At 38.6% G+C, this 18,714-nt stretch overlaps 1 protein-coding gene across 1 annotated transcript in view; it reads right to left on the reverse strand.

Annotated features, from left to right (window-relative positions):
* Positions 1 to 7,554: 7,554 nt before the first annotated feature.
* The window catches only part of BLM (BLM RecQ like helicase), a 60,518-nt gene continuing 49,358 nt past the window's right edge, over positions 7,555 to 18,714 (reverse strand). Inside the window, exons 20-21 of the mRNA XM_044662503.1 lie at positions 11,423 to 11,624; positions 7,555 to 7,732 (exon numbers count right to left, since the gene is read on the reverse strand). Coding sequence (XP_044518438.1) covers positions 7,555 to 7,732; positions 11,423 to 11,624 — 380 coding nt within the window. The remainder of the gene's footprint in view (positions 7,733 to 11,422; positions 11,625 to 18,714) is intronic.

Here is an 18,714-nt window from a genome sequence, read left to right on the forward strand (position 1 = left end):
ACCTAAATATTTTTCCTAAATATGGTAAAAAGCATTTATGTGGAGGCAGCTAGGTAGCTCAGTGGATGATAGAGGTCTATTTTACACACAGACATTTGTCAATCTTAATTTTAACTTTATTTTCATTTGTCAGTTTTTAAATATATTTGGAGAATAAAAATTAAAAAAAACAAAAACAAACCAAACACAAAAAATCCACAACCTGGAAGAAGGTCCTGGATTCAAATGTGACCTCAGACATTGCTTAGCTATTTGGCCCTGGGCAAATTGCTTAACTGCAATTGCCTAGCCCTTACCTCTCATCTGCCTAGGAATTTATACTTAGTGAAGATGTTAAGATAGAAGGTAAGTGTTGAAAAAAACAAGCAAATAAGGGCATTTATGTAAAATCTTGGATAGTATAATATAAAATAGATATGCTAGTTAAGTTTCCATTAGTAACAGAGGTGAAATAAATGTGCTTATTAAAACCATTATTATTTGACCATATCTAGAAATGTGAGCTGTAACAACAGCAAGACAAGGGAAAAAAAAATCAAAGGGATGAGCACTGGCAAAGAAGAGACTAAAATATTTTTGCAGATCATATGATGGTTTACAAAGAACACCAAAGTAATTAAAAAAAATTAATTATAACTTTAGCAGAGCAGTAGGAAAAAATAAATCTACAAATCAGTTAGCATTTTATGTATTACAAATAAATTCCAGGAAAAAGGAATAAAAATAGAAATATTATTTACAATAACAAAATAGATCAAAAGACTGAAATAAACCTATGAAGACACACGTGAGATTTGAATAAATGTAACTAAAAAACAATTGTTATGAAAATAAAAGAAGTAAATAGTTGGAGATACTTAGTGTTCATGGTTTGGTCAGGCTAATATAAATTTAAAAATGACAAAACTACCCAAACGAGTTTACAAAATCAATGCTGAGCATATCAAAGAACTGATGGAATACATTATAGAATTAGATAAACTAATAAAATGGAAGGGCAAACAGTCAAGAACATCAAGAGAGTTCAAAGGAATAATAAACTGGAGGAATTCCATGTGAACTGGAAACAGCCCCCAGTAATTGATGCAGAGCAAAGGGAGCAGAACCAGAAGAACACTGTACACAGAGACTGATACACTGTGGTAAAATCAAATGTAATGGATTTCTGTACTGGCAGCAATGCAATGACCCAGGACAATTCTGAGGTATTTATGGAAAGGACCCCTACCCACATTCAGAGGAAGAACTACAGGAGTGGAAACACAGAAGAAAAACAACTGCATGAACACGTGGGTTGAGGTGGACATGATTGAGGATGTAGACTTGAAACTACCACACCAATGCAACTATCAACAATTTGGAAATAGGTCTTGATTGAAGACACATGTTAAAACCAGTGGAAATGCACGTCGGCTATAGGGGTGGTGGTGGTCGGGGAGGTGTGGTGGAGAGTAAGAATGTGAATCATGTAACCATGGATAACTTTTCTAAAAAATAAAAATTATATAAAAAAAGAACATCAAGAGAAATAATACAAAATATCAGGAAAGAAGGAAAAAGGTTATCTCAAACTACTACAATGAATTAACTACAAAAATTATTTAGCACTGGAGAAAAAAAGTGGAAAAGATTAGATAAGCACAATCTAAAACAAAATGAAGAAAGCAGTCTTATAACATAAGCCTGAGCACATGAATTACTTGGGAAGACTTTATTATTCTACCAAGACTTCTGGGAAAATTGGATAGCACTTTGCTGGAAAATGGGAATTAGACCAACATATTGTAACCACCTGCTATACACAGCAAATTCAAAATGGACCAAGAGTCTAATCAAAAAAAGATCATACCATAAAAAAAATCATTTGAGAATGATAGGATGTTTTCCTCTATGGATAGGGAAATAAATCACCAGTTGTGATATAAAAGAAATCACAAGATAAGAGAGATTTTGATTAAATAAAGTTTTTATATAAAAAAGCCAGTGCATCCAGAATAAGAAAGAAGAATGAAGCCTTTGCATTAAATATTTCAGAAAAAAAAATCTGATGAAAAAAAAAATAAATCTGTTGCATTGATAATTTCTTCAACTATAAAATGGAGATAGTAAAGCACCTAACTTTCAGGAGTTGTGAGGATCAAATGAGATAATACTTATAAAGTGCTTAGCACAGTGCATAGCACATAGTAGGTGCTATTTAAATGATAATTTCTTTATTCTCCCTAATAGAAATATATAAAGAATAAGAGCTATTCACTGCAAGTAGCCAACTAGTATGAAGACATTTTGCAAAAGAACAAACAAATTATTAACAAACTATTTGAAATATATATAAAAGAATAATTCAACAAATTGTTTATTGAAACAATGTACAAAGTGCTGTTATGTATCAAATCTAGAAAGAGAACAATAAGTAGTGCTTGCCCTCAAGAAGCTAACATTTTACTGGGGGATTCATGTAGACTTATAAATTCAAAGCATATACAAAGTAATTTTGAGGAGAGACTGCTAACCATTGAGGTGAATTTTAGTTTCAGGAAATGTCTCATGTAGGACATGCTAGGTTGTGCTATGAAGTCAAAGGAACAGAGTCGTGAATTCCAGATTTTTGCAGAGGTTTGGAGGTAAGAGATGGAATGTTATACATAAAGAAGAGTAAATGAAGGTGATTTCTGTGAAAAAACATGGGGTAGGTGGGAACCAGATGGTGGAGAACCTAGACTATCAAGTTGAAGATTTTGTATTTTATCCTAGGAACAACAGGGAATCACTGAAGGTTTTTGTGAAAGGGGCTGACATGGCCCAGTCTGGTTTAGGAATATACATTTGGCAGCCCTGTAAAGGATTGGAGAGGGTAGACTGGAAGACGGGTGAGCAATTAGGAGGCTTAAAAATAAAACAAAACGTCTGTACCTTCTGCCTCAGAATCAGTACTAGCTATTGGTTCCAAGGCAGAAGAACAGTAAGGGCTGGGCTACTGGAACTGGGGTCAAGTTACTTTCCTAGGGTCATACACAGCTAAGAAATGCCTGATTTGAACCCAGGTCTGACTTCAATCTGCTGAGCTATCTCACTTCCCAGTCTAGGCAAGAGAATTAAGGTGGAGTTTGCATGAGAGGAAAAGAAGTGGACAGATGAAGGAGGTATTATGGGGATAGCATCGCCAAAGCCTGGCAACGGATAGGATATGGAAATGAGAAGTAAAAACAACTGGGAGGTGGCACCTCACACCCAAACTGGCAACGGTAGTCAAAGATGACAATTCATTGTTGGCAGGGATGTGGGAAACCGGGCAGGCGAATTCATTGCTGCTGGAGCTGTGAAGCGGTTCTATCCTTTTGGATGGTGATATGGAATTGGACAATCAAAGTTACAAAAATATTCATCCCCCTTGACTCAGAAATCCCACTTTTTTGGTTTGTGCCCAAAGGAGGTTGGTGTCAGGAAGAAAAAACCCACTTGTAGAAAAATACCCCCAGCAAGGAGTACTACTAGTGACAGGAAAAATCGTGTGTTTGAATATGGGGAAGAGCTAAGTCAATGGCCACATTAGTGGCCTGTAAAGAATGACACGGATGAAGGCTATAAAGAAATTTGAGAATATTGATGGGAAATAACGTAGGTTATAAAAAGGACCCAAAGAACGATGCCTACGTGGAAAGGGCCACATGTAGAAGAAAGCTTCAAGCAGCAAGAAGACACAGAAGGGCATGAACAAGGCAGAGAATCTGCCTCTCACAGAGCCGGTTCTTGACTTTATCAACTGATAAAGAACAGGGTACAGCTGCAGGCAACAAAAAATATTCGGTCCCTTTTTAATTTTTTTTCCCACGCTCCCTCCGTTTTGGCTCTTTTTGCTTTGTTTGGTTTTATCCCCATCATAAGGTACTATCTGGCCCCCTTTAGTGGATAGTTGAACATTCCACGGGAGCAGAACTTAAAACGATGTTTATGAATTAAAAACAAATTTAAGGTGGCAATATTATAAGAGACGGCACCCTCCTGGGCAGGAGTTAGAATAGGTTATAATACCCCATATCGTTCCTACTTTTTGGAAAATTCCTAGCACTTTCTCAGGTCTCCCCAGCCCATGCAATTTCACTTTGGTTGTTCCTATTCCATCTAAGGATCAGAAAGGTAAGCAAGAGGTGGAGAAAGGGAGGAGGGACGGAGCCTCTCACGGATGCCCGACCTGCTACGTTTTAGGAGGAAGAGAAATGGCGGGGAGAGCCCGGAGAGGTAACTTCTAAACAAGGAAGGCTAGTTCGGGCAGCTGGTGGACTTCTGTAACTGGCTCAGAAGCAGCGGGGAGCAGGGCGAGGCCCCGGCATGGCGGGCTCCCTCGGAGTGGGGGGTTCTGGGGAACGTCTGAAGGCTCTTCTGCCAATGGGACGGTCCTGTTTCTACCTCCAGGAGTCGCAGCCAAGCTTCCTTTGGCCCCAAAGCGGGGAGCGTTAGAGGGTAGAAAGGGGCTCCCCGTTCCCGATCTGGGGGTCCACACCGGCGATATCCGTGGTGTGAGGAATTCAGGATGAGGAAGTTCTTTCGATAGGGATCTGCGAAGGATTCTAGAGAAGTGCCCGGGGCTCTGAGAGACAGCTAGCAGGCCTCGTCTAGCCCGCACAAGACAGTGCTTGTCACAGACGGATCTTCAGACTGACTCCGGGTCCCCCAGACCCGCCGCCTCCAGCGACTGAAGGGAGAAGCAGCTTTCTAAGAAAAGGGTGGTTAAAAATACCCCAAACAGACTGGTAGGACTCATGCCAAAGGGACAAGAAAGGCTACCTTTCGGGTGTTCCCTGATGACCTTCAGGCTCACTCATAATAGCTTTCTTCGTGGAAACCTGCGGCAGGAAACGCTTCGCTCCTTTCAGTGGACGAGGAAACAAAGCTATACACAGAAGAATGAAGCGATTTCCTCGGCTCCCCCAACTGCTAAATGTCAGAGTTGGGATTAGAACAGAGATTGTCTGATTGAAAAACCAGCCGTGCTCTCTCTATCCTGTCACACGCAGACGTGTTCATGGGGTGGAGGGAGAGCTCGCGGGGACAGATGGAATTTAGATCTCGGCTTAGGCAGAGAATTTGATGGAGAACTAAAACCAGTCTTGTCCTTCAGAGTGGCAGGAAATGGGGGCAGTGAGTTGGGGATAGAGCCAGGCCTGGAGACAGGAGGCTCCTGGGTTCAAATCTGACCTCAGACACTTCCCAGCTATGTGACTCTGGGCAAGTCACTTGACACCCATTGCCTAGCCCTTATCACTCTTCCACCTAGGAGCCAATACACAGAAGTTAAGGGTTAAAAAATAATAATAAAAAAGAATCTCCAACATATTCTTTGGGGCAGCTAGAGATGGCTCAAAGGATAGAGAGGCTCAGTGGAGGTGGGAAATCCTGGATTTGAATCTGCTGGTTTCATACTTCCAAGCTTTGTGATCCTGGGCCAGTCACTTAACCCCAACTGTCTAGCACTTACTGCTCTTCTGCCTTGGGACCGATACTCAAGTTTCAATTCTAAGTCAGAAGGTAAGGATTAAAAAAATTCTCTGACATAGAGTGGATTCAAAACTGGTATGTCAGAAGCTTTAATTTGATGAGGAACAGAGATTAAAGAATAAGCCATTAAAGCAAATAGAAAAGGAAGAAAATCAATGAAGAGATCAAGATAAAGAATTAAGAGATTGGGGGAAAGGGGAAATATAACAAAACATAAATAGAAGGGGAGGGGAGGAGAATTTTGAACTAATCATTAATGGGGAGGGGAGTGGGAAGGAGGAAAAGAGAAGGGAGGAATTAGCTAATAAAATAAATCAATAAATAGGTAAAATTTCCCAGAAGAGAGTTGACAAAAAGTGGAGGGAAGAGAGTAGTGAGGCAAAAAATAGTCTGAGGGAATAGAGATGCATCAAAGGAGATAAAATTATAGGAATGAAGTACTGAGCTAAAAGGAACCAAAAAGAAAAAAATAATACTAGAACCAGAAATGGAAAAAGTCACAAATTTAAGTCTCATGCTTTTAAATGTGAATGGATAAAATAATCTAAGAAAGCATAACAGAATAAATAAGAATTCAAACTACCCAGGAGAACGTTGTACACAGAGACTGTTATACTGTGGCACAATTAAATGTAATGGACTTCTGTACTAGCAGCAATGCAATGATCCAGGACATTTCTGAGGGACTTATGAGAAAGAATGCTATTCACATCCAGAGAAAGAACTGTGGGAGTAGAAACCCAGAAGAAAAACAACTGCTTGATCACATGGTTCAATGGGGATATGAATGGGGATGTAGACTCTAAATGATCACTCTATTGTAAATATTAATAATATGGAAATAGGTCTTGATCAACGACACATGTAAAACCCAGTGGAATTTCTCATTGGCTATGGGAGGGGGGGGTAGGATGAAGAGAGGGAAAGAACACGAATCATTAACCATGGAAAAATATTCTAAATTAATTAATTAAAAACAATTAAAAAAAAGACATATTCATAACAATCTCAAAAAAAAAAGATTTCAAACTATCATGGTCTGTTGCTCACAAAAAACACATCTAAAAAGCAGACATACATAAAATAAAAATGAAAGGCTGGTACAAAATTTACTATATACTACATTAAATAAAAAAAAGCAAGAGTTCCAAGTATGTGATCAAAATAAAAATAAAAATTTGTAATATAAATGGAGATAAACAAGGAAAATGAATTATGGTTAAATGAATCCTAGACAATGAACCAAAAATAATATTAAACTTATATGCTATAAATGGCATGGAATCTAAAATCATAACAATAAAAATTAAATTGTAAAAAGACACAATAACAGTAGGGGACTTTGACTTATGAAGCCGTCTGAATGGGGACCACTAAAGAATTTAGATACTTCTCACCATCAAAAGGCACTTTTATAAAAACCAATCATATATTAGGGCACAGAGGAATTACAAATAAACATAAAAAGACAGAACTACTAAGCATATCCTTTACAGATAATAATTAAATAGAAATAATAATCAATTTAGATAGGCAATAGAGTGAAAGATATTCTGTGTTTGAGGAAATTAGAGAATAAGTTCAGTTTTAGACACCAAGAATTTAAAGAGATGAAAGGAAATTCAAATGTAAATTTGGAAACAGTAAAAATGGGACTAGAGCTTAGAAGAATCAGGGCTAGAAATGTTAGAAAAACTTGTGTATTTTTGTATTCTTGAAATGGAAAACCAGAGTAACCACAGGATTTTAGAACACTTTATTATTAATTTCGCTGGCTGGATGATACTCCAGATGCTGTTACAGATTATTTTGAAGAACATTGACTGAGGTTATATGTAGTAATAGCAAACTATGAGTATCTGAGAGAAATGTCCCTCTCCACTCCCCAAAATATATATCACTCAAATAACAGGAAATATCTCTAGTGTTTAAATAACATATACTTCATTAAAAATAAAATTTACAAGTTACATTATATCACAATTAGTACCCATTACAATCAGTGCAGGTCAGATGATGACAGATATAAAAAGAACTATGTAGGTACATGTATGGTTGTTACAAAAATGAATACGATGGTTGAAGGAATGGTCTATTTTTAGGCTGTGGTGGAGCCATAATCCCTAATTTTCTACTGGCTCCTGAAGTCATTTGAGAACTATAAGATGCTGAATTGGCTCCAACTGCATTTGAGGATTTGTTTTTAGAAGATGCCTTTCTGCATGTGTAAGATGCCCTAGAAATGTGACCAAAAAATACAAATTAAACCATGTTGATTTCATTTTGACTGATAAATAAAATTATACTTAACATGACTTACTTTAAGCAAATGTCTTAATAAAACAACCAAACCAACAGAGCAAAGACAGTGAAAAAAAATGCCCTTGAAATGAATAACAAGAGGTAAAATGATCTGCAAGTTCAATTCTGTCACCAGTAATAATACTTCCTATATTAATATAAGAATTAAGTAATACACACAGTTAGTCTAATACTGCTTTTTGGTAAGGCTAAATATATTTTAGAAGTGGGTCTGGTTGCCTTCTTATTGTGAATCACAAAAAATACTGGGGATATGCTGAAGACATTCTTGTTTCCCCCTAATAATCCATTATGGATTTATCTAATCCTTTTTTATAACTATTTGTATTTTCAGTCTATACAACTTCTTGGTGGTAACAAGTTCCTTGCGTTTATTTCCTGATCTGTAACCTTTTTCATTTACCTATGTATACTTAAAATAAAGTAATTCCCTAGTTCAGGGAACAAATTAATTCTATTTATCCATAAACACATTACAATTTCGTAGATTTTGACTTTTCACATCTCCTTGTTCCATTTTGCTATGGTTATTCACTCAGTGTTGATTTTGTTTCAAACAAATTAAATGAATGAAAACACTTTAAAGTAAGGCCCCCAAACTCTTGGCCCATGTGTACCACGTAATCATATTCACATTTCAGGAAAGTGTATCTCTGGAAAGAAGTGGCAAGAAGACTGTTTTCTCATCTCCCAAACAGTCTATTCTTGGCATGGACGAAACTGCTAGAGTAGGTAGGTGAAACTCTGCTGATCCATTTTAAAATGACAGCAGAGAAGAGAGAAAGTGGAGCTGGTTTGCTGGGTGGGCTTAATGGGCAAAGGTAACATGAGCTGCTTTTGGCCCGAGTCCACTAGCCTAGCGTGGGAGGAGCAGCTTTCTTCAAGTTGCTTCCCTGACATTTTATCCCACTGCCGCTTCCAACTCTATGGCCAACTGCCTTTTAACTCTGAAAGAAAAGTGGGAGTGGAATGGCAGACTAAGAAGGTGAGGAAAGCTTCCAGCTGCAGCTCTCACTCCCCCAAAAAGGTCTATTCCCAAGTCCTCCCAGCACCACCACTTCCCCTGCTGACCTAAAGATAATGGCTTTTAACAAAACAAAAACAAAAAACCTCACACTGCCAGACTGCTTACAAAGATAATGGCACTGTTATCTATAGAAGCTCTTTGCCACAGAGCTATTTCCTGCTGTATTGTAACTGTGCTGAATTTATGCCCAGCATTAATTCCATGGCATTTTGACATGCCATTAGTGTTTCTGCATTTCTTGGGGCACGTTGTTAGGGCAATAGCCTTCTATTGGTCGATGTTAGTGTTCTTTCTGTAGTGAAGACTACTGAGATTTTTGTTTAATTAACCCTTGATCTTCTTAAGTAATTTAAAGCAGAACATGGCGAAGGTGAATGATGAAGTGGTCAGTCTTGGCTGTTCTGAACTTGAAGAGGATCAGTTTTTCCAGTTTCCATAAGCTGACCTCTTGCTGAGAAGTAAAACCTCAAAAGAATAACTGCTATTTTTCCTGGGTTTGCGGAATATTAAGTTTGCAAATAGTCACTTCCACTTCACCTGGGTAATTTTTTTTTTTATCCACAGCCAGAATGTCAAATACACAACTGGCTCATTGTTTACTGTTCTGAAGAGGCAAAAACATGGGGACCAAAGGGCCAGGGTGAAGGGCTCTAAAAGACAAGGACTGCAGAGTGACAGTCACCTAGGTGAGCAGGAACAATCTAATAAGCAAATTCTCTTCTTCAGTAGCTTGATGAACAAAAATGGAATATGAATAACAAATTAGCTTTTTATTTCCAAGAGGGAGTGAGTTGTGGAAAAAAATGGATGACTAACAAATAGAAGAGAATATTAGAGTGATAAGAGTCTCATGCCTGATAACATTATTAAAATTTGTCAACAAAATCTGTGAAGCTGTTTGGACCGAGCTGAGTTTCATTAAGACGGACAAAATTTGATAGCAGGTTATTGGGGGAAATGTTTCTCTTTTATAAATAAACAAAACAGTCCCAATATCTAATATGGTTTGTCTTAAGATTAGAACAAAATTAAAATAATTTGAAAGATCATTCACCTGTTTAGGAAACAATTACATTTTGTGCATACCCTATTGGGGAAATAAAACATTTCCCAAAGCAGCAGAGCTAAGGAAGAAAATAAGAACATTAAAATCCCAATGGAATAGCTGCTGGTCTCTGGCGTACTGAACACCATAAAATTAAATTCATGCTTAGTAATGAGCTAAAATTTCTGGGCATTGGCAGAAGAACTAGCATATAAAAGGTAGTGGTTCCACCCAGAAAGTGATAACTAGGGAAAACATGACCTCTGTCCCAACCCCAACCCAATTTTCAATTTTACTCTCTAGGAGGAAACAAGGGAGAGAGAATACAACAGCTTGCAAGTCTTACTACAGATTTTTCCCATTATCTAAAAACATCTCTGTGAAAATGTCATTATTTTTAGTTTCACATTCTTTAGATTTAAGTAACAGCCACAACCCTACCCATCCCTTAACTAAACAGCCAACAATTCAGAGCTCACTTGTAAGGCTATAACAGGCAGGCTTGCAGAGAGACAAGGGTATAAAGAAATGAAAAATGGCCCCCAGACCTTTGAATCATACTATTCTGTGTAGACTCAACAAATCCAACACACTATGCTCCTCCCCACCCCCCTCTCCTTACCAATAACCATGTTCTCCATTTTCTTTCACCCTAAATTCACCAAATAATCCTACTTCTGGTTTTTAGTTGGCTCCTAAAATGATAGGTTGATGATATTATAATGGTCCTTGGAATCATACTAATTTTGAACTAGGATATACAGCTAAATGCTGTAATTTATCATGAATTGCTATACAGGTTACAGACACAGTCCTCTTCTGCATCTTCCAGGTGACAGCCCTATGCTGGATCCTGTTGCAAGGACGGGGAGATGAAATCTGTCTTATACAAAAACAAGCATACTTCCTCCCCACCCCCATCCCTAGCACACCAATCCACCAACTTGTAGAGATTGAGAATCATATGCTTTTGAAGTTTTAGTATAAGAAGCAGCAAATATTAAATAGATGATTCCATAGTGATCAGTAACTAATTGGTATCTATATAAAGCTATTAGGAACTAGTACATAATTGATAAAGACAGTAAATATTTTGGAAAAATAAGCTCAAGAAAATCACCTATTTTGAAAATAATTCAGGCTGAATCACTGCAGTCCAGAAGAGATAATTTAAGAATCTGAAATATAATTTTTTTCTCAAACTTGAGCTACCAGTTTGTCAATGGGAAATATATCCACTAGTTACTTTGTCACTTTAAAGCCCTGGGTTTCTTCATTTGTAAAATAGGATAATAATACCTGCCTGGAGTATTGTTAGGATGAAATGAACACAAAATATGTAAAAGTGTTTTGTCAAGTGAAAAATGCTAAACAAACACGAGGTATTATTAAACAGCACCTAGAATGTATGTACTTTAATAAATATTTGTTGAATGAATAATAAATGCTTCCAACCAAACCAAAGCTACAGTATAGTTTTCTTCCTACTACTATGGATTGTAAAATAGAACACCAAAGTAAAAGAAACATACCTCCTTGAATATGATTGCTGGTTCCCGTGGCTTGTTTTTTTCCTTTTTGATTTCTTAAAGGTTGGCAATCTTCTCCTCTTTCTCTCATTTTTACTTTTATTTGAAAAATAGTGAGAAGATACTTGTGTTTCTTCTTCATTCACATCTTCTTCATTACTTTTGGCATTGTGAGGGCTTAGCCATAGGGAATCATTATCAGTAGCTACAAATGGGAAATAATGTATACATACTCTTAGTCAACTGTGTTTTGGTTTCAAACAAATATTTTTAGAGTTGAGGGAAATAAAGCTTTTGGACACAGTGCTGCCTGGTATCCCGACAGTTTTATGGACTTGGGAATTTAGTAAAAACAAGAAAGAACTTATTGGCTTTCAATCTTGGAGTTAAACTCTTTTTTTCCCCTCTGAATCCCATAAAGTTAGTAATTCATTCATAATGTAGCCACAGCTCAAGAAGCAATTCTCAGCATTTTGGGAGTTATGGCACTTGCTGGTTTATTCATTTTCACAACATCCCTCTCCTACTCATACATACACAACTAATGACATATTTATTTATCTACGTAGGTCTACATATACAGATAAACTTTTTACAATGCCAGCTCTCAGCATTCGATGGTACTACAACGAATCATAACCACATCTAGTAGAGACAAGTACCCAGGACAAGGTAAAAGCTTATTTAACAATTAAAGCAACAAAACATTTCAGACCAACTTTTTCTTTTTCTATGTACAAACACATCTTCACATAACAGCTGTGAACATTTCACTAATTATGTTGTCAAAGGGTGCCTAGGAACGTAGAATTCAGCAACAACGAGAATTTACATACTGATCTGCATCTCAGGACACAATTGAGCCTCTATCTCTATTTCATAAAGAAAATCATTTGCGGATCAGGGCAGGGGGAAGGGAGACATTTGTGCTCCAGTCCCCTCCACCATCCGGACGATTTTTCATGTTGTCACAAGCATAGAGTGCAGGCTTCACTATGCATTACGCTCCTATTTCATCCACACCTGAGCAGCTTTCAAGTATTTATCATACTAAAAAACAATTCCTTTTCAACAAAAAAGGGGAAGAGGGTGTGGTGTAATGAAAAAAGTCCTGGCTGAGGGGCAGGAAATCAGGGTTCTAAACCAGGTTCTGCCACCCCCAGGATATAATTTTGAGTGTGTTATGAAATGCCTTTGGTTGCAGTTTCTTCATCTATCAAATGAGGGGATGGACTGGATGGTCTTTATGGTCTCCCTTTAGCATTAACATTTTTTTTTTAAAACCCTTGTACTTCGGTGTATTGTCTCATAGGTGGAAGATTGGTAAGGGTGGGCAATGGGGGTCAAGTGACTTGCCCAGGGTCACACAGATGGGAAGTGGCTGAGGCCGGGTTTGAACCTAGGACCTCCTGTCTCTAGGCCTGACTCTCACTCCACTGAGCTACCCAGCTGCCCCCTAGCATTAACATTTGATGATTCTAATCTATCTATTCAAAGTAAGGCTCAATTCTGGATAACTATCACAAAAAAAAAAAAAAATCAAGAGGATTCTGTTAGTCCAACTTCTCAAAAACATTTTTTATCATAAAATTAAAAAATGATGGAGAATTCTCGTCAACACTGTGACTAATTTTAACGTCAGGAGATTAATAGTGAAACAAACTTTTCTCTTCTTGGCAAATAGTGAACAATAACTAGGAAACAAGACCCATGAGGTCGGATATGAGCAATGTGTTGCCAAATGGAAGTTCTTCATTAAAAGAGGTTTTATTAGAGAGTCATTGGGGAGTAACAGGCATATGACAAAGAAATCAACATCAACATGAACTGGTGGTGTTGGAAAACCAAATCTGAATAAGTTCTTGGCATGGTGGATGGAGCTGGGCTAAGTGCTGGGGATACAAAGGCAGGCCATGCGGTCCCTGGCCTTAGGGAGCTCAGTCTAATGGAGGTGGGGGAGGCAGGGTGCCCAGGAAGGGGCCGACATGAAGGAAGACTGCACAAGGTGGGGTTGGACGGAGGCCCAGAGGCAGACATGAGGAGGTGCGGACAGGTAAAAGGGCACAAGCCCAGAGAGGGAACAGCAAGGGGGCCGGAGTCACTAGCTGGGAGCGTGCATGGAGGGGAGAAGGGTGTGAGGAGCCTGGACAAGGGACCAGGCCATGAAGAGCTATGAGAGGCGACAGGGAGCCCCTGGAATCTGTGGGGGAGTCTTCGATGGGAGGCCCAGGGAGGAGGGCCTGGAATGGGGAGAGTGGCTGCAATAGTCCAGGTGTGAAGTGATAAGTCTGTACCAAGGTGGTGGGAGTGTCTAAGACAGACTGTGAAGGTAGAAACGGTAAGATTTGGCACAGATTGGCTATGGAAGGGAGGAGACTCGGATTTTGAACCTGAGTGATGACTAGAAGGATGGTGGTGTCCTCGACACTATTAGAAATTTAAGAAGACTTGGGTTCAAGCCTTGCCTCAATCACGTACTGGCTGTGTCACCCTAGGCAAGTCATCTTTTACTGCCTCAGACAATTCCTTTTTTTAAAAACCATTACCTTTTGTCTTAATATCAATTCAAAGTCAGAAGAGCCACAAAGGCTAGGCAATCAAGGTTAAGTGACTTGCCCAGGGTCACACAGTGACAGTATCTGAGGCCAGACTTGAACCCAAGGTCCTCCCAACTTCAGGCCCGGCTCTCTATTCCCTGTGCCACCTAGTTGCCCCTGCTCCAGACAATTTTTTCATTTCTAACAGTGCTGTTTTTAAAACTTGATATATATGAATATCAATAGGACTGTAGCTATAGCAGTCTTTTGACAATGCTTAATTGAATGCTTAGAAAAGGTATTTTCTTTTTTTAAAATTAAAAAAAAAAAAACAAAACCCTTACCTTCCATCTTGGAGTCAATACTGTGTATTGGTTCCAAGGCAGAAGAGTGGTAAGGGTAGGCCATGGGGGGTCAAGTGACTTGCCCAGGTTCACACAGCTGGGAAGTGTCTGAAGCCAGATTTGAACCTAAGAAAAGGTATTTTCTTAGGAAAAATTTTAGAACATTTTATAAGGACAAAGAAGAACACAAAGACTTTATATTGTATTTGTTTAACAAAAAAATTCTGTTCTCCTTTTTGATACATTATTCCTAAAAATGGACCAAGCAGAGGACTTCTGGTTAAGATGGCGGCAGAGTAAGGAGCAGCTGCTTGATCTCTCCTGACCGAAGCATACAGGACTCCTCAAGGGGAAATAAAAACGAGTCCAGAGGAATGAAGGAACCCCACAACAGGGTGCAGCATTGAAGGTACACAGAATCGGGGCATTTCCACGCTATAAAGGGGTGAAACAGCTCTCACTAAAAAGCGAGAGGAAGAAGGCCCCTCCCCCCCCCATGCACAGCGCCAAGGCCAACACACAAGAGTGAAAACAGGAGTGGGGCAACCGGTAAATCACTAGCAGCCCCAGGGCTTGTACCTGAGAGCTGCCAGACGTGGGACCTCAGGTGGCTGGGGGGACGCACGGACTTTCCCCAGCGTGTATGGGGGTGAAGGCTCTGCCCCGGCTGGAATCCGGGCAGAATAAAGAACCCTAAAGCAGGGACTTTCCCCAGCTTCTACTCAGCGAAGGCAGTGCCCCGGGAGGAATAAAGATTTCCAGCACAGGCTAGGACATCTAGTGAGGACCCGGACAGACAGGAGCACGGCTGTGAAAGCAGCCCCCGAGACCGCTGAAGGAGCCTTGGGCAGAGGGGTAGACCAGGGACTACCAGGAGACCGGACCCCGAGGACAAGAAGACCGGAGCCATCGGAAGCTTAGAAAGTGCAAGCAGACCCTGAGTGTGAAGACAAAGCTGAAAAGGGGCGGGGCTAACAATGGCAAGCAATAAGGAAGCCCAGAAGAAAAAGATTACCAAGAAAAACTCTGGAACACTTGACAACTTCTACACAGAGAAAATCCAGACAACAGAGGAGGGAAAACAAAAATCCAAACCTCCCCCCAAAAAATAAAAGCTGGTCACAAGTTATTGAAGAGTTCAAAAATGAAATGTTGAGGAAGATGGAAGAAATCTGGCAAGAAAATAACAGTTTAAAAGGCAGAATTTCGCAATTGGAAAGTGAGGCAAGTCAACAGAAGACCAGAAATGACCAGATTGAAAAGGAAAACCAAAAGATTATAGCCGAAAACCAGTCCTTAAAGGCTAGAATCGAACAATTAGAAACCAATGATCTCTCAAGACAATAAGAACAAATAAAACAAAGTCAAAAGACTGATAAAATAGAAGGAAACATGAAATATCTCAATGAGAAAGTGACAGACCAAGAAAACCGGTCTAGAAGAGACAATTTGAGAATCATTGGTCTTCCAGACAAGGCAGAAATTAATAGAAACTTGGACTCCATACTCAAAGAAATTATTCAGCAAAATTTCCCTGAAGTTCTATAACAAGAGGGCAATATAGATATTGAAAGGATCCATAGATCACCTTCAACACTGGACCCAGAAAAGTCAACACCCAGGAATATAATAGCGAAATTGAAGAGCTTTCAAGTAAAAGAAAAAATCTTACAAGAAGCTAGAAAGAGACAATTCAAATATCAAGGAGCACCAGTAAGGATCACGCAGGATCTGGCAGCCTCTACGCTAAAAGACCGCAAGGCTTGGAACACAATATTAAGAAAGGCAAGAGAGATGGGCCTTCAGCCACGGATCAACTACCCAGCGAAACTCACTATATACTTCCAGGGGAAAGTATGAGCCATTCAACAAAATTGAAGATTTCCAAGTTTTTGCAAAAAAGAGACCAGGACTAAATGGAAAGTTTGATACCCAACCACAAAAATCAAGAGAAACATGAAAAGGTAAATAAGAAACAGAGGGAAAAGAAAGAAAACTCATAATCTTTTAAACTTGACTCTTTAAGGGCGTAAATATGATCTAATTATCTGTATTACTAGGGGAAGAAATGCTATGTATAATTCTCTGTAGTGAACTCTATTCACTATTATAATATTCACTATTATAGCAACCAGAAGAATAACTCATAGAGAGAGGACAGGATACTAAATGGTCTAAGATGACATGGGGGGAAAAAGGAGGGGAATAGTAGGGGACACCAAGAAAAATCTGAGTAAATAAGAAAAATAGGATATTCTATTACACACAAAGAGGGCATGGGAAGGGGAGGGGATAAATACTACCATAAGAAGGAGAGGAAGAGAGCATTAAGAGGTAATAATCAAACTTTACTCTCAGTGTAATCAACCTGGAGAGGGAAGAGTAGCTTTATCATCCATCCAGATAAAAAACTCTATCTAACCCTACTGAGAAAGTCAGAAGGGTTAAACCAAAGGGAGCAGGGGAGTGGGGAGGTCAAAAAAGGGAGGGGAGAAGAAGGGGGAGGGAATTCATTGGGTCCTTTAAAAAACAAAAAGAGGGGAATAACAAGGGAGGGGGCGGAAAGGGAAGTCAATCAAGGGAGGGGAAAAGGGATACTGGCTGAAAGCAAACCACTGGTTTAAAAGGAAATAGTGTAAGAAGAAGGGGTGGGTCTAGGGGAGGATACAAAAATGTCAGTGAATGCACAACTAACAATTGTTAACTCTGAATGTGAACGGGATGAACTCGCTCATAAAACGGAAGCAAATAGCAGAGTAGATCAGAAACCAAAATCCTACCATATGTTGTCTACAAGAAACACATATGAGGCGTGTAGACACACACAAGTTCAAGGTTAAGAGCATGAGCAAAATCTTTTGGGCATCAAATGAGAAAAAAGAAGGCAGGAGTGGCTATTATGATCTCTGACAAAGCCAAAGTAAAAATAGATAGGATTAAAAAAGACAGGGAAGGTCATTACATCCTGATTAAAGGCATTATAAACAATGAGGAAATAACACTGCTCAATATATATGCACCAAGTGGTACAGCATCCAAATTCATAAAGGAGAAACTGGCAGAGCACAAGAAGGAAATAGATAGTAAAACCAGAATAGTGGGAGATCTAAATATTCCTCTTTCAGATCTAGATAAATCAAACCAAAAAATAAATAAGAAAGAGGTAAGAGAAGTGAATGAAGTCCTAGAAAAATTAGATTTAATTGATATGTGGAGAAAAATAAATAGGGACGAAAAGGAATACACCTTCTTTTCAGCTGCACATGGTACATTTACAAAGATTGACCATGTAATAGGGCATAGAATCATTGCAAACAAATGCAAAAGAGCAGATATAATAAATGTAACCTCCTCAGATCATAATGCAATAAAAATAATAATTAGTGAGGGCACCTGGACAGGCAAATCAAAAACCAATTGGAAATTAAACAATATGATTCTTCAAAACCAATTTGTCAAAGAAGAAATCATAGAAACAATCAACAATTTCATTGAAGAGAATGACAATGATGAGACATCCTACCAAACTCTGTGCGATGCAGCCAAGGCAGTACTCAGGGGGAAATTTATATCCTTGAGTGCATATATTAACAAATTACGGAGGGCAGAGATTAATGAATTGGGTATGCAACTCAAAAAATTAGAAAGCAAGCAAATTAAAAACCCCCAGATGAAAACTAAATTAGAAATACTAAAAATTAATGGAGAAATTAATAAAATCGAAAGTAAAAGAACTACTGAATTAATAAATAAGACTAGAAGCTGGTATTTTGAAAAAACAGATAAAATAGACAAAGTACTGGTCAATCTAATAAGAAAAAGGAAAGAAGAAAACCAAATTGACAGTATTAAAAATGAAAAGGGAGACCTCACCTCTAATGAAGGGGAAATTAAGGCAATCATTAAGAACTACTTTGCCCAATTATATGGCAACAAATATAACAATTTAGGAGATATGGATGAATATTTACAAAAATATAAATTGCCTAGATTAACAGCAGAAGAAATAGAATACCTAAATAATCCCATATCAGAAATAGAAATTGAACAAGCCATCAAAGAACTCCCTAAGAAAAAATCACCAGGACCTGATGGATTCACAAACAAGTGAATTCTATCAGACATTCAAAGAGCAACTAATCCCAATACTATACAAATTATTTGATATGAAAAGCAAAGAAGGAGTCCTTCCAAATTCCTTTTATGACACAAATATGGTACTGATCCCAAAGCCAGGTAGACCAAAAACAGAGAAAGAAAACTATAGACCAATCTCCTTAATGAACATAGATGCAAAAATCTTAAATAGAATATTAGCAAAGAGACTCCAGCAAGTAATTAAGAAGATCATCCACCATGATCAGGTGGGATTTATATCAGGAATGCAAGGATGGTTCAACATTAGGAAAACCAT

Source organism: Gracilinanus agilis, chromosome 2, assembly GCF_016433145.1.
Source record: "Gracilinanus agilis isolate LMUSP501 chromosome 2, AgileGrace, whole genome shotgun sequence".
Taxonomy (NCBI): Eukaryota; Metazoa; Chordata; class Mammalia; order Didelphimorphia; family Didelphidae; genus Gracilinanus; species Gracilinanus agilis.